General features: G+C 36.2%; 1 protein-coding gene across 1 annotated transcript in view; it reads left to right on the top strand.

Moving 5' to 3' along the window:
• LOC139114739 (short transient receptor potential channel 5-like) overlaps positions 1 to 14,771 on the top strand; it is a 38,199-nt gene extending 23,428 nt beyond the window's left edge. Inside the window, exons 4-10 of the mRNA XM_070676616.1 lie at positions 6,823 to 7,186; positions 7,889 to 8,031; positions 8,464 to 9,119; positions 9,585 to 9,783; positions 10,077 to 10,241; positions 10,833 to 10,874; positions 11,407 to 14,771. Coding sequence (XP_070532717.1) covers positions 6,823 to 7,186; positions 7,889 to 8,031; positions 8,464 to 9,119; positions 9,585 to 9,783; positions 10,077 to 10,241; positions 10,833 to 10,874; positions 11,407 to 11,772 — 1,935 coding nt within the window. The 3' untranslated portion in view covers positions 11,773 to 14,771. The remainder of the gene's footprint in view (positions 1 to 6,822; positions 7,187 to 7,888; positions 8,032 to 8,463; positions 9,120 to 9,584; positions 9,784 to 10,076; positions 10,242 to 10,832; positions 10,875 to 11,406) is intronic.
• Positions 14,772 to 14,985: the final 214 nt, after the last annotated feature.

Here is a 14,985-nt window from a genome sequence, read left to right as displayed (position 1 = left end):
TTAATTTCTCACTAACATTAAAGAGAACACCCAAGGCTGGTTTCTCTTGAATTTTACATTTTATTTCATTTGGCCTGGACAACGCATACGAGACGAGCGAGAAGTCACTTTCGTGTCACAATTTCTAAAAATGCACTTTTCTTATCAATTATGAACAACAGAGATCCAGGGTGGATACGGTCGTACTTTCGTAATCGGGGAAACTTCTAACTCTGTCTTTGTCACAAAGTCACCATGGTTCACTACCGCATTTTACCCATTATACGTAGACAACGAACCATTTATGGTCACACTAACAGTCTATCACATAGCAAACAGATCGACAAACATATTCGACTGAGCATGGTTATTACTTTAAATGAACGGTTTGACGGCAACTGTCTCAATCTGTCCTCAAACTGTCCTGGCGTTTTATCATTGAATCGCATATTGAATAAACGACACCATACAACTATTGATAATGGTTCCACTTGTTAAATACCTACCCATACATAATAGTGACAAATAGTTTGCAGCAAAACAGTAGAAAGCTTCGATCAAAGTAATTGTTGTAGTTCCAACCTTTTGACAAAGGTAGACACACCCCAACTTAAATGGCTGATGCAAAACGTGACACTATCTATTATGCACAATATGTTTCTTTCAGTATTCACTTGACGCATTCAGAATTAATAATCATGCTCTATCAACCATGCTAAACTTTCTAAAATTAGAAGGAAGGTGATCGAAGTGCTTATAGCTCCAGTAATTCAATCAAATAAACAATTACATAATATTGTCGACGACACTTTATTCCCGTTTGATCAAAACTGATGCATGCGTATATGCACAACTGTATGTGTATAATGTGTCTTATACATATTTATAACATGTTATAGGAGAACGCCTACAGACTCAACTAGGGAGCTATGTATATTTAATACATCATGTACGTACACAATAAACAAGTGGATAATCAAAGCATTGGCCTTTGTTTAAATTTTGAATAACCTTAAATGAGAAACTAATAGGAATCTAACATTTAGTGCAATAAGCTAAATACTCTTATAGCAAATATCGTGATCAAAAGGACAGAGGTATTCTAAATCGTACAGTATTGCCAATTCTCTAATTCTATCACAATTTGAACAAACCAGAATGAGAAAAATCCTAGAAAGCTGTACAACAAAATATCAAAAACTGGCCAGTAATATCGTAGGATATTTTTGACGAACTTCAACAAAAATATTCACTAACATATAATAATTATGATAGACAAATAGATCTGAATGAGAACACCCAGAGGAACCTGCAAACCGATGTTAAAAATAATCAGGAAAATGTATTTTGCGTTGAATATTTTTGACAAAACACGACAAAACTACCATTGAAAAGCCTTTGATAGTATTTATGTTATACTTGATCAAGCAGAACAATATCTCATAGAATATGACATTACGTATTTCGTGAAGATTTCAATGAACCCTTACAAGGACATCCCTAGAAATCTGCAAATCATATTTCATATCGATGAAGTGAGCGGTCCTTGAGAAGAATTTAAAGACATTTTCTGTAAAAAAACCCAAAATATCATAAAAATATATTACTTCTAATCGAGACAATTTAGAAAGACCAAAATGTCAGAAAGTTTGGTAGAGCCAAATTGTGATTTAGTTAATTAATTTGGTTGATTAATACAACAGTGTTTTAAGTGTCACATATACAATGCACAATATAAGGCTCAATTTTTTGCAGGGAGTCATCGTTATGTAGCGACAAATAGCGAAGATAGCGGCTAAGGGCAAGAAATCTCAAGAGTATTAGACTAAGCCGGAACTTTTTTATCAGTTGAAAGTCGGCACGACGGGCTTTATAGCGTCCGCTTCACATGCAGCTGCCACAGCAACTTCGATAAGTGATCACTTATGTACCATGCGCGCTTTAATTTTTAGTATTTTACGGTGTGAAAATACTGTAAAAGTCAACTTCCATGAGCGACTTAAATTAACAATCGTGGATTTTATTTCTGGAAGGCAGCGCATAGAAAACAGGGTAGCGGGAGATAGCTGACATTTTTTCTCACAAAATTGACTGCAAAATGGTAGCCCATAGTAACGATGGTAGCGGAAGGTGGCTTACAGTTTTTTTTCTGCGAAATCTTGACTGCAAAGTAGTGGCGTATAGAAAACAAGGTAGCGAAGGATTCCTCAAGGTAGCCGTCGGATATAAAATGGAGCCTAATTTTTGTACTAGAAGCGCCGCTGGGAACTGTGACGCATCTAAATTTTTTATGCAGATTAAGGTGGCCATCACAGTGTATTAATTGCCCAGATGCATGCTGGTATACATAAAAGTGTTATCAGAGTATACGGAGGCAGATTGTATAAAATCCGAAAAAAACACGTTTGTCAGACCTGGAAAATTGCTGTAGATCCGACAGTGAATGTGCTGCGGGGCTGTTTATGTTATTTCTGTAACGTGAATTGAAGGCGTATTAGGAAAGAAACGCTATTGTTAATGTGAAACGACCACTTCACCACATTAGTGGACTCTGACACGTTCATGATTTTGGCGTTGCCATGTCTTATTAAAAACCGGACAGTGAGGTTGAAACAATCAGACTCTGTGTAACAGCAATTTGAATATCACTTAAAGTTCTTGACCAATCATGCTTACTTTGGTATGAATCACCTTTAATAATTTCTGTATGAATCACCTTTAATAATTTCTAAGTGACAACATTTTAGTTTAGCTGAAATCCTTTTCATTATGCAATTTCACTCTATGGCACGCTTCAATTCTTCACTGGTTGTATCGGCCATTTCTACCGTAATGGAATCTTTGATCTTGTTCTGTGTGTACATATTGTACCACAGTACAGAATTTTCACACGACAGAACTACGCTGTGATCGGTCAAGTTATTTCCTATGCATACCTTGAGAACTTGAGAAAATCCAACCAGGAAGACAATATAGATGGCAAAGAACTTCAGCAGATCACCACGGATCATTTTGTAAATCATCACACAAGCAGTATATCTAATCATCATACATTGTGTGATGATAGTGTGTGATCATTCACAATAACCACTATGATCTCTTACAGTGTTTCATTTCCACTACCGCAAGGAAGGACCATTGATAGCATTTAGAAGTGTTTTGTATAGCGTTGAAAGTTGTTCAATGATCAATACCCTTGTTCGCTGGAGTGTGCCGCCATAAGTCTGAACGATGTCCATTCTCAGCGCATATAAGCTTACGCAAGGTCCGACTCTATAGGATTCAAGTTTGCACAGATATCTTGTCAAGGTCGAAGTCACTGACAACAAACAGTGACGAGACACAACGTATGGTAATGGTCGTCCTTGGAAATTAATGGTAAATTCCTGAGTGGGCCACATTTGAAATGTTGAATATCTGAGTTGGACACATTAGGATAGACGCGGTGATGGTATACACCGTTCACATGATAAAAAATCCAGTCTCAACATGACCTCCCTTGATCGAACGAATTCAATAAAACCAATTTCCGTTGGTAAAAATAGCCCAGAAAAATAATTGCATGGCAAAAGACTCATTTATTTACCTCTAATGATATTATTGTTGAACCCTGAACAAGCCCTGTATGAGGACATCAATATTATTTCAATACGACGCGTCACTCTCAACTTTGGTGGACTCTTTTCTTCATGGAGGGTGGTTTGGTTCCGAGTCTGGCACAGCTTCAACGTTAAGGACAAGGATATTTCCATACTATGATAAGCTTACAATGATCTTTATCGATGGATTTCTATATTTAAACTTGTATTATTGAATTACAAGATCTACTGCTTCTGTGGCAAGACAAGTGTTAAATTTTCATTCCATGAACCCCACTTTACAAAGTAGAGAGTTATTACCAGAACGTTTGCGAATTTTTCGTCAAATTATGAAAGGGATAAAGACGATATCACAAATAGATCAAGGACAAGACTTGTAGCTTAGGCAAATAGAATGAAAATCGGGAAAAGAATTGAATACATGTATACATTTAGATACATTTAGATCAATTGCTTTGGTAAGGTTCTAAATGAAAGCAAACTGTGCAAGTGATAGGGTATTAAAACTTGGCACATTTCATACATTTGTTCATTTACGAACTGAGCCTCGACAACTTTAATTTTCACCTATTTATAAGAGTTTACACACAGGGACCAAAAATACCCTCCAACAAACAAAGTCATAACGAATTACTTCGAAAATAAATACCAACAGTACCCTTGGACTCGCACATCATAATATGTATGGGCATGCGCAGTGTGGACCCACGACGTTTTACTCAAGTTACCGGGGACAATGCCGCAGCCTTTGGATTAATGTTCGGTATCAGCGTATTATTTTACTTCACAGTTACATTGACCGTCATTTGAAACATGAATCTTTGGCTAAACATACGCCTGCCATGCTCATAGGAAAAACCATATTGAAGTGTTGAACGTTTTGGTACAATACTTTCTAGAACGCTGATGGCTACTACAGAGCTCTGAATCTTAGAGTTGATTGCGACGATATTATCAATGACAGCCACTATGCCATTCATCAATCTATTTTTTTATTTAAGAATCTTTTCACAGAAGAGACCAACGTTACATTTAATATCTATAGCTTTATTAAATCAACTTTATAGATAGTTAAGCGGATATTGCTTACTAACATACATTAGATTGCGCAATGATGAACAGTAATCAAAAACGCAAAGTGGAATATGCCAAGTTCTAGTCCATTTGCTTTGACGTGACAACAGAAACCTGATCGCAAAATATTCCAAGTCAGATATCGTCCGAATCTACGACACTGCAGCAACCTTGAGATACACCGTGACTTTGTCAGTTTTAATGCGTCTTGTATCAACAAGCATTAGATTCTTTGCAGCCGAGTACCAAAAATTCATTCTCGCCAGCCAGAGCAATAATTTCCGCTCCGCTGACCTACGCAGCGCTGAGCTGTTGCCGTAAAGAGGCGCGTGGTTTACGACGATGCAGAAATTTGTCTTCGCTAACAATGTGTGTATCTATCTATCTATCTATCTATCTATCTATACATACATATATCTATCTATCTATCTATCTATCTATCTATCTATCTATCTATCTATCTATACATACATACATACATACATACATATATATATATATATATATATATATATATATATATATATATATGTATGTATAGTTGTACATTGGTATTGCCTCGTCTGTCTGATCGTCTGTCGGCTGGATCTTTAAATTTAAATATGGCGGCCATTTTGAATTCAATATAATAACGTCTTATACAGAAAAGGTAGAATTTTAGGCGTTTTTGAATCTCTATATCAGTTTTTTCGGCACAATTGCAAAGTCCATACATTTTGTGACTATGCTCTGTGCAGTAGTTCATATAGAACCTAAACACTCAGTCATGTATGATCATTTGACCATGCCAATAACAAGTGTAAGCTGGGATGATTAAAGGGATACAGTCGTCGGAACTGCGCTCAAAGGTCGATTGGGACCCATACCACCCATGGCAACAATGTATCCAAGGCACAATGGTGATTGATGACAGTTAAAACATGTCTGTCATAATCTATCATCGTATAATTTAAATGTTGCAGCTATGATGATGAGGTGCATCTTGATATCGTGCACGAAATGCATTGTTTGTAAACAAGAAACTCGCACAGGCGCAGTTCAGACGACTATATCCCTTTAAGTTATAAAGCACACCCAGCGATGGTATACCACTTAACCAGTTCATAACATTTATGCACGAGCGATAGCGAGTGCATATATGAAGTGAACTGGTCAAAATCGAGTGGTATACCGTCGCTGGGTGTGATTTATTGCTATTATATCATAACAGTATATTGAAATTCTGGCGTGGAACGTCATAAACGGATTTTTGCTCAAGCTGAGAGCTCGCGCGTATGCCAGCCGTGGTATATCGCCAATATACCACGGTTCTTTTCGCGTCTCGACCAATCAGATCGCTGTATTTGCGCCATCAATACACTGGTATGATATAATAATCCATACTGTTGTGTTATATCACAATATGTCATGATGGTAGTGCATTTATATTGAATGCCTAGATTTGATAAGTAATAATAAACAAGTGTTCATAATATTAATAAGCTGTAGGCTTTCATTTTAGGTTTATCAAATCATGTTTGTAATATAGAACTACAGAAATATGGATACTTATGCAGGGTTCAATTTGGAGACGTGTATTGCCTGCCTCGTGCATTCTTAATTACTGAGTGACGCTCATTAATACATGATTGATTTCCTTCAGTGTGATAACACCATTTTGTGGATCGACCACATACTATAAATTTTATATAAATACAATTCGGCCAAAAGGGAGCTTTGACATTCTATAAGAAATTATCGTTATCTGAGATAATGTGAAACATGAAAGTAGACACTGAAAGAAATTACCGGAAACCATTCTTAAATTTCTTTTGGAATAGCAAAGGAGTTTGTGAATTCGTATTGTGGTGTGGTTCAAATGATAAAGTTTGAGCGCAAAGTCGTAATGGGCTGCGAGTAAGTTTGGCATCCTTTAGTAAAATTACTTGCTGCATAAAAGGTTGCTCAACATCATAACTTTTCATACACTCTGCAGACAATACATTTCACATGGACTAAATATAGATCTCCTTGCGATGAGATTAATTGTTATTCCGCTAAAGGATTACTCTACTGCAGGGCTTCTGCGGGGCGTGCAGAGGACAGATTATTAATCTTACATGGTTTCCTTAACAACATTGCAACAATTGTTTTAATATTAATAATTGTCGCATTTATATTTTATTTGCAGTTCGTTGCTCACCCACATTGTCAACAGAGTTTAGTTGAGAGATGGTACAAGGGTCTTGAGACGTATCGGCGCATGAAATCCATGAAGCAAATCTTCCTCTCATTGCTCTTCGTCCTCTGTTTCCCGTTCATCAGTGCTTGTTACATCGTAGCACCAAAGCGTAAACCAGGCGTTTATCTCAACACACCTTATGTCAGATACCTTTGTCATGCGGGCTCACAGATCCTTTTTCTGACGTTTTTGGTGGTTCATTTTGTGCATTCAAGTAGTAAAGACAAGAGCGAGAAAGACGACCGCAAGGAAGTCGGCGGCATGGATATAGCGATGTCTGTTTGGGATTGGATGATAGTATTCTTCTTATTAGGTGAGTCAGTGTTTGCTGATTTGCACAAAATGTGACGGATACTTGGAATTTTCATTCGATGTTTGTATTACATTACCATCATCTATTAATCATACAGTCCCTTGTTTTCTTCGAAAGGTGCTCTGCCAAAACATAAAAATCGAAAGGACAAATAAAGCAACAATGCCATTTCCATTTTAAAAAATCATAAGATGGGCAGTACCAAGAAAATCTCACTACGTCGTTGGTTGTGACAAAATGACGTTCATGCAACCGACTTGTAAATGTTTCCATGGAAGAGATTCATAATTCCTTATGATCAATGGATCCATGCGACATTAATAAATGAATAATGCAACTAACATGTAAACTTTCCTGGTAAGAGATTCATAAAGGTGTGAAAAAAAGCATTGCCCTCATTGTAAATCCTTTAGGCTTGAATGTCAAAACACACTGGCAGTCCCTCAACCTACAAATACTCCACGGGCCCATCTTTCTGTCGTCATGATTTACAAAGGTTCAATTCGAGATTTGACATCGACTTGATTTTCGTATCATCTTGAACAAGCAAGCAATTGCACTAACAGAAGTGGCTTCAAATTGTATCTTAGTTGATCCAAATAACTACGAAATTTCAACACAGAATCAAATTGGACTGCATTCTGATTCTGATGTCAGTTCCATAATGATGTACAATTCGATTATCCAATTTCATTCTACCAGCGATGACGTGGAAAGAAGTAACCACGGTTGTTAACAAAGGGATGACACCATTCAAAGAGAATCTACAAGGAAAGGTATTCGACATGATAGTCATTTTCCTCTACTGGGGATGGCTTCTGTGTCGTTTCTACGTCATCTGGCAGGTAAGACATCGTGTGCCAACGACAGGAACCGAGAATATACTCTGAGGGTTCAAGTGGCCAACCAGTAAATAGTGCAGTTCTTGTCGCGTAGCAATATCGTCAATGTTTATTCATTAGAAGTCTATACTAGAAAGCTGAGTATTGACGAATTGTCTTCGATTTTGATGAAGTAATTAAAGCTCTCCTTGCTGTAATTTTACATGTATTGTCAGATGTTTTAGTCACTTTCTTGTACTACTCCATGAATGCAGAGTGTTAACCTTGTCAACACAGCGTCTAATATCCACATTTAAGTCGACATTGAAATTGTTTTTCTCTGGACTAGATTATTTGCATATATTTGCATATTGCATACGGTGCGTTGTGTTAACATGACTACAGTAATATTCTACTGGATACTGACACGGTTTATAATTTATTTTCTATCTGAAGTTCCAGTTTCAACCAAAAACAGAACTGGTACCGGCCTTGATGCAAAATGAGTCTGTTGTCGTATCGAGTCCGATATACTACTCACCGAGCGATGACAATGCCATGCTAATGGAAGTGGGAAACGACACCGATTTAAATGAACTCCGGAACAAACTTGCAGTCACTATGCAGCAGGAAAAGTATCTCCAAGATCAGCTAGACAAACTACTGACTGACCGTCAATACAGCCAGGAAGATCCAGAATCAGAAGATTCATCATATAATCACCGGGTGAAAAGAAGCCCTGCTCGTGTCAAAATAGGTGGTAGCGCCAAGCAAGGCACCTCTTCGACGCCGTACGTCGGTACAAACCTTACAACGATGTCCGCCATATCTGCTACACATCCCTTGCTGATCGGAGAGGGCATGCTGGCTATCGCCAAAGTTTTCAGCTTCCTGAGCGTTGCACGCATGACCGTTGTACACCTGCACATCGGACCAATGCAGATCTCTTTCGGGCGAATGGGAAGCGACATTGTGAAATTCCTGGTTCTCTTCAGTTTAATATTGGTGGCGTTTGCTGTAGGGATGAGTGAGCTTTACCATTTGTACACGATGGATCTGATGAACGATTGCATCAAGCAAGCCGAACCACGATGTAGGATCCCATACAAAGAGTAGGTCAATCATCTTTCTCAAGCGAACGACAATTATTGTAACAAAGATATCTTGTAAAATAGTCGAAAGTCTATTGGCACAATGCAAATCCCTAGTTATCGCACAATGCAGACTGAAAAAGCACATGCCTATACTACCACCACACGCACATATCAAAAGCTGTGCGAGCTAATATTTGTCTGATATTTTACCACAATGCCTGTCTGTCTGTCTGTCTGTCTGTCTGTCTGTCTATATATGTACACACACAGACATATCTATCTATCTATCTATCTATCTATCTATCTATCTATCTATCTATCTATCTATCTATCTATCTATATATCTATCTATCTATCTATCTATCTATCTATCTATATATATACATATATATATATATATATATATATATATATATATATATATATATATATATATATTATATATATATACATATACATATATATCTTTGTTTATGTTTCCAGTTTTCAGGCAGCATTTATGAGTCTGTTCTGGTCATTATTTGGTATGACTCCAATTGAAACATTGGAAGTATCTGTACTGAATCACTGGGTGACTGAAATGGTTGGATATATTCTGTTTGCGCTGTACCAAGTCATTGCCATAGTAGCACTACTCAATATATTGATTGCAATGATGAGCAACACATATACCAGGATTGAGGTATTCAACTTTACTTTTCTTTTACTTATTAAAGTAATTAAAGAGGGTTCATGGACTTGGCGTAATAATAATGATAGAAATTCACATGTTATCGATTCTGTTAAAGTGTCAAAAGTTTCTAAAATAGGGTAAACAAATTGTATGAGAAGGTACCATTTCGTAGTTATTAAAATCATGTGATATAGATAGTTGCTTGTTCGTTTCTCTGTACAGTTCCTCTAAACATGTTTATTAAAAAAACAGTTTGTATACCTTTGAAGACTGAAAACTCTAAATTATTATAATTTTTCCAGGATGATTCTGACATTCAGTGGAAGTTTGCAAGATCCACGCTGTGGATGACGTACTATGAAGAATCTTCATCACTGTCTCCTCCATTCAACTTGATTCCTTCAGTCGGTACCATTAAAGCATTCTGTGCCTCAAAGTTTTTGAAAGGAAAGAAGGCCAGGTACCGGGTAAGCAAAACATTTGAATATTCGAAAGAACAAACTGTCAAGTTATGGGGGACATACTTTATGATACCCCTTTACGAGCGATTCCATATAGTGTTTCTGGTGTAACAAAGTCATATACATATTATTTGTCGAATGTTTAATTAAAAAACAGCTTTTTTTGTCCTTCCTTTTGAAAAAATTGCGGTCGTATTTTGTATCAAGCTGTTCGAACACATTCCACAAAAATCAAAGTCATGAAACCAAGAAATGAAGGCCAATAGGAACATTTTCCTTGGTATGTCAAGATTCTGAACAAAAATACAACCAGGGGCCAAGAAAATACACCATCCATTAAATGTGCACACACAAGAAAAGTAGTCTGATAAATTCGAAATGTCCATGAACTGATCAACAAAATCTTAACAAGATGTAAGTAATGACTTTCCTGGGCAGCGACTGTCGCTGACACATCAACAATTATATACACATAGAAAAATGTATCAGAAACACGATGGCTGCCATAGGTCAGTAACAAAGTGATGACTGCGATACATTATTTCGTCACAATATTTTCAGACAATGAAAAACCTTTCTTATTTTACATTTGTACAGAAGAAGAGTTTGGCTGTGGAAATTAAAGACCAAGAATATAAGGTGGGCTACCTTTCATTAACGTCACTGAGGGATTCAAATCGTCTTGCAGGAGTGAAATAAAATATCAACACCAATGCCATCAAACTGAAAATCAACTTACAATACAAGCCATTTTTAACACATCGTCTGTAACTATGCGTTGAGTATGCAAGTTAAAAAATCATGTGACTCGTAACGAAATTCACTATGATCGTTTTTCCGGAGTCTTTCTTTTATTTCATTCTGATACAAATATACGAAATATTTGCTAAATGTGATCATCGCCATTTTAATTTTTGCCTATCTTTCCCGTTGAGATTACTAATTATATTCTGCATATGAACTAAATTTTAGAGTTTTGCATCACCTGTTTTAGAGATCTACTGGGACAAGATTCATCGGATAAATTCATTGCCTGATCTGTACCGGAACGAATGATCTGATCTGTGATGCCCAGTGTTTTATTACTCTTGACAATGAACTCAGTATATTCTATAATATCTAGTCTTATCACTGATTGACATATAAAAGTTTGTCATATTTCCTCTAACAGAGTTTGATGCAGGAATTGGTCAAACGGTTTATTTTCTCCAAGAAAGGCGATGAAGATAGCTCTGCGCAGGAGACGTGGATGTTACAACTGAAACAAGAGGTGTCGGGCTTCAAGTATGACATGTTTGAAAACCTGGGGAATTTGTCCAAGACAGTCTCTAACATTCACAAATCTGTTGACGAGAACGCCCCTGAAGACGGCGGTCAGTTCGGAAGTGAGTTTCTCAAGAACATGGAAAATGTGGTCAAACATGCAGAAGACGTGGCACTTCCTGTGAGGCCTGACATTTTTACAAATAGCGGCAACGGTGATGACCAACCCTCTGAAGTTGTGTACGCAGACTACGAAATGGAAGAAGAATTATAATCGTGGAACCGAACATTTTTGTCCATTACATTCGCACCGACTCGATAGAAGATGATTTGCCGTTGAATCTTATCAAACACAAGGAAAGAAACAAACTTGAAACAGTCGATAAAAAAAATCGGTTTCGCGTTATCTGTGTGTGAGATAGATACTCGCAAACTCTACCATTTCTGCGTCTGCATAGGTAACTATTATTACATGCCTTGAGGTGAGTGCAATTCAGTGCATTGACTTGAATAGTAACATTCGGGGAGTTAGCTGGGCTGTGTGAACTATGTACGGACCGGTTTCCTTAATTACCCGATCCGAAGCCCTTCGACGTTTCGACGTCAAAATAGACGCTTAACGCTAGATGTAAAATATCCATGCGCGCACTGCTATTTTGACTTTCGTTAAAATCTGTTTGATGCTTGTCGATAATGGTAAAATAAAAAATTGTTTGAGAATACCCTGCATGTAACTAAATGTCATATGGCGTTTAACAGTGAAGAGGCATGTAATGAAAATATTATTGTCTGATAGCAACAGGAGATAAATTTGCCCTCCTGGCGTAGGGCAAATTGTCACCAGCTCTCGGCTAGATAAACCTATGTATTCAGGCAATAATATATAATACTTCTATCTTGTCAATAGATAATACATAGAAAGCACATGTGTGAAGCATTTTTTAAAATGCATAGCGTTTAGCTTATAAGAATTGTTTATGTAGTCATATATATACTCCTACGTCAGTTAAGTTTAATAATATTTACACAATTGGTTTTATATGTTGTAAATATGCATTATTTAGAAGATTTGTGTAAGGAAACTGCGGGTACTACTGAGAATGTAAATGGCTGGACCAAACTTCAAACAAATTTACGATAAATTACACAATTCGATTAGCAAACAATTCGTTAATATCATTTACTTCATTTATTGTAATCTCTTTTAATTATTTGTATGCTAGTGACGATTACACAATATTTACATAAACCCAATCATGAATTATTATTCGTATACATGTGCGAAATAAATATAATGAGTATGACATGTGATCTACAAAAAGTAGACGGAATATATTTAAATAGATAAAGATGACAGAAGCCTCTAACTGCGGACAATTAAATTTAAAGATAAACATGACAAAGACGGTGATCTAGGCAATGATTATCTCCGAATAATTATGAGAAGTTTCCAAACAGTCTGCAAAGTCAACAAGTTATCCATCATACACAGATACATAGATAGATACATACATAGATGTATATATAGATACATAGATACATACATATATTTGCCTAACGTCACCCATCGATAAAAAAAGGTTGTCATCATTATCACGTTTATTATTTCATTCTTGACAAAATTGTAATTTAGGAACCCTATTTGCCACGCAAACACAATTGAAATTGAAAGAAAGTATTTTGACATATGCAAAAAGTGTTAACTACGACAATTTAAGTGCATCAGTGTACCAGGGTAGGAGTCAAAATATAGATCTGTGCTGTTCAGTATGACGTCATTTTGTACAGTGTCAAAATATTTCTATCACACACAGAAAGTTTCCAGGATGTTAATTTGCATTACACACATTATTGTGAAATACCATTTCTGTCACATATAAATTTCCCGGATAAAGAATGTAAGATAGGATGACACCACATTGCAGAACAGCGTTTGAAATCTCGTACGTCGCTTTATTTACAACTACATGTGACTGCAGCTCAATTTATCAGTCAAGTCTTGCCGAGGAGTTCAGTCAATAAAAATATTTATGAAGTATAAGTTAAAGTCAGAACGTCAATACATACATTGTCATTTAATAGCATTCTTACAATTTTTGAAAGCGAAAGATAGGGTATTGGGGTTTGCATGTTATCATCGTTATTCAATTTAATAAGTAATTTTTTTGTTTGATTGTAATTATATTGTGTAACGCAATATGACGTGTAAAGTGTCACGGAAATGTTTTCATCAATGTTCACAACTCTTTGTAATACATTATGAAATGTTATTGGATATAGATAGAGATTATATTATTGTAGATTGTAGAAAATCAGTACTGAAAAATTTTAACACTTTACATTTTGGTGTCATCATCACTGGCATAGTATTTCATTTATTGTACCGCGATTTCTAAGTAGACCATGTATCGCCAAGTAATGTCTAATCCGGTAAGAGATGAACATGTCAACTACAGAAATGTACAAACTGTTGGTATAGCGATGTGTTATGCTCAGAACAGTAAGACATTACACTGCTTGTTTGCTTTTATACGAGTGTCAAAATTCCGATACCAGCAGCTAACGCTACTAGTTTCGATACGATTGTTACAAATATAAAAATTGTAGGATTTTGTTTGACATGAAATTTCATCCGGATTTTAGTTGAAGATAGTTAAAATCTACGTCAAATTAAACATTCTAATATATCTGTATACAATGACAGAAATCAGTCACTGATTAAAACATAATGCTGCATTGAATAAGATAGTTTAACCACATTTTCAACGATGGGTTTTCTGTACCGTTAGTCGACATGGAAATTTTGAATCTAAACTGAACATATAATGGAAATTTTTGCTTGATAGTATTTATTCACAGTGATATTGAAAACTGTGAGCGGTGGAAATCTTTGTATTTAGCTTGTAATTCATGGACAATACGAATCAGACTGAGAAGTCGACCAACCTACAATAACCCACTGTCAAAATGTAAGACTTTACAAAGTAGAAAACTTGATATTGGTTTTGGGACCTTTATGTTTTATATTACATGAATTACGTCATCTTTTAAAGTATAAACTTGCAGTATGTAACAGTCGCTTGGACTAATAGTGTGCAGCTGGCTAATGTTTACAAAGGTAACAAGGCAGTATTGCTGAAGGCAATGAGTACTTGGGCCGAGATAGAGTAATTTTGAGGACTGTACTACTATTCAAATATGGTCTTGAATTTCCTCCTGTCAATTAGACATTTGATTAACTGGTATTAAACGAAGCAATGGCATGACAACGGCAAAATATGTCTAGCAACTTTTGTGGAGTTTGAGGCAGGGGTTCTTTATTTATAGTGAAATTGCTTAAACTCCTTAAATATTCAAATTACAGCAAATTTCTTTTGTTCTCGATGGTAGATGTCTAATATTTAGATGGGCATATTTAGATTTCTACCCTATAGTTATCCCTATATACCAAAAATCGGACATCCAGCTCTATTGGCTTGCTCAGAAT

This window comes from Ptychodera flava, chromosome 16 (assembly GCF_041260155.1).
Source record: "Ptychodera flava strain L36383 chromosome 16, AS_Pfla_20210202, whole genome shotgun sequence".
Classification (NCBI taxonomy): domain Eukaryota; kingdom Metazoa; phylum Hemichordata; class Enteropneusta; family Ptychoderidae; genus Ptychodera; species Ptychodera flava.
The sequence above is the reverse complement of the archived record's forward strand: the minus strand, read 5'-3'. Positions and strand labels throughout refer to the sequence as shown.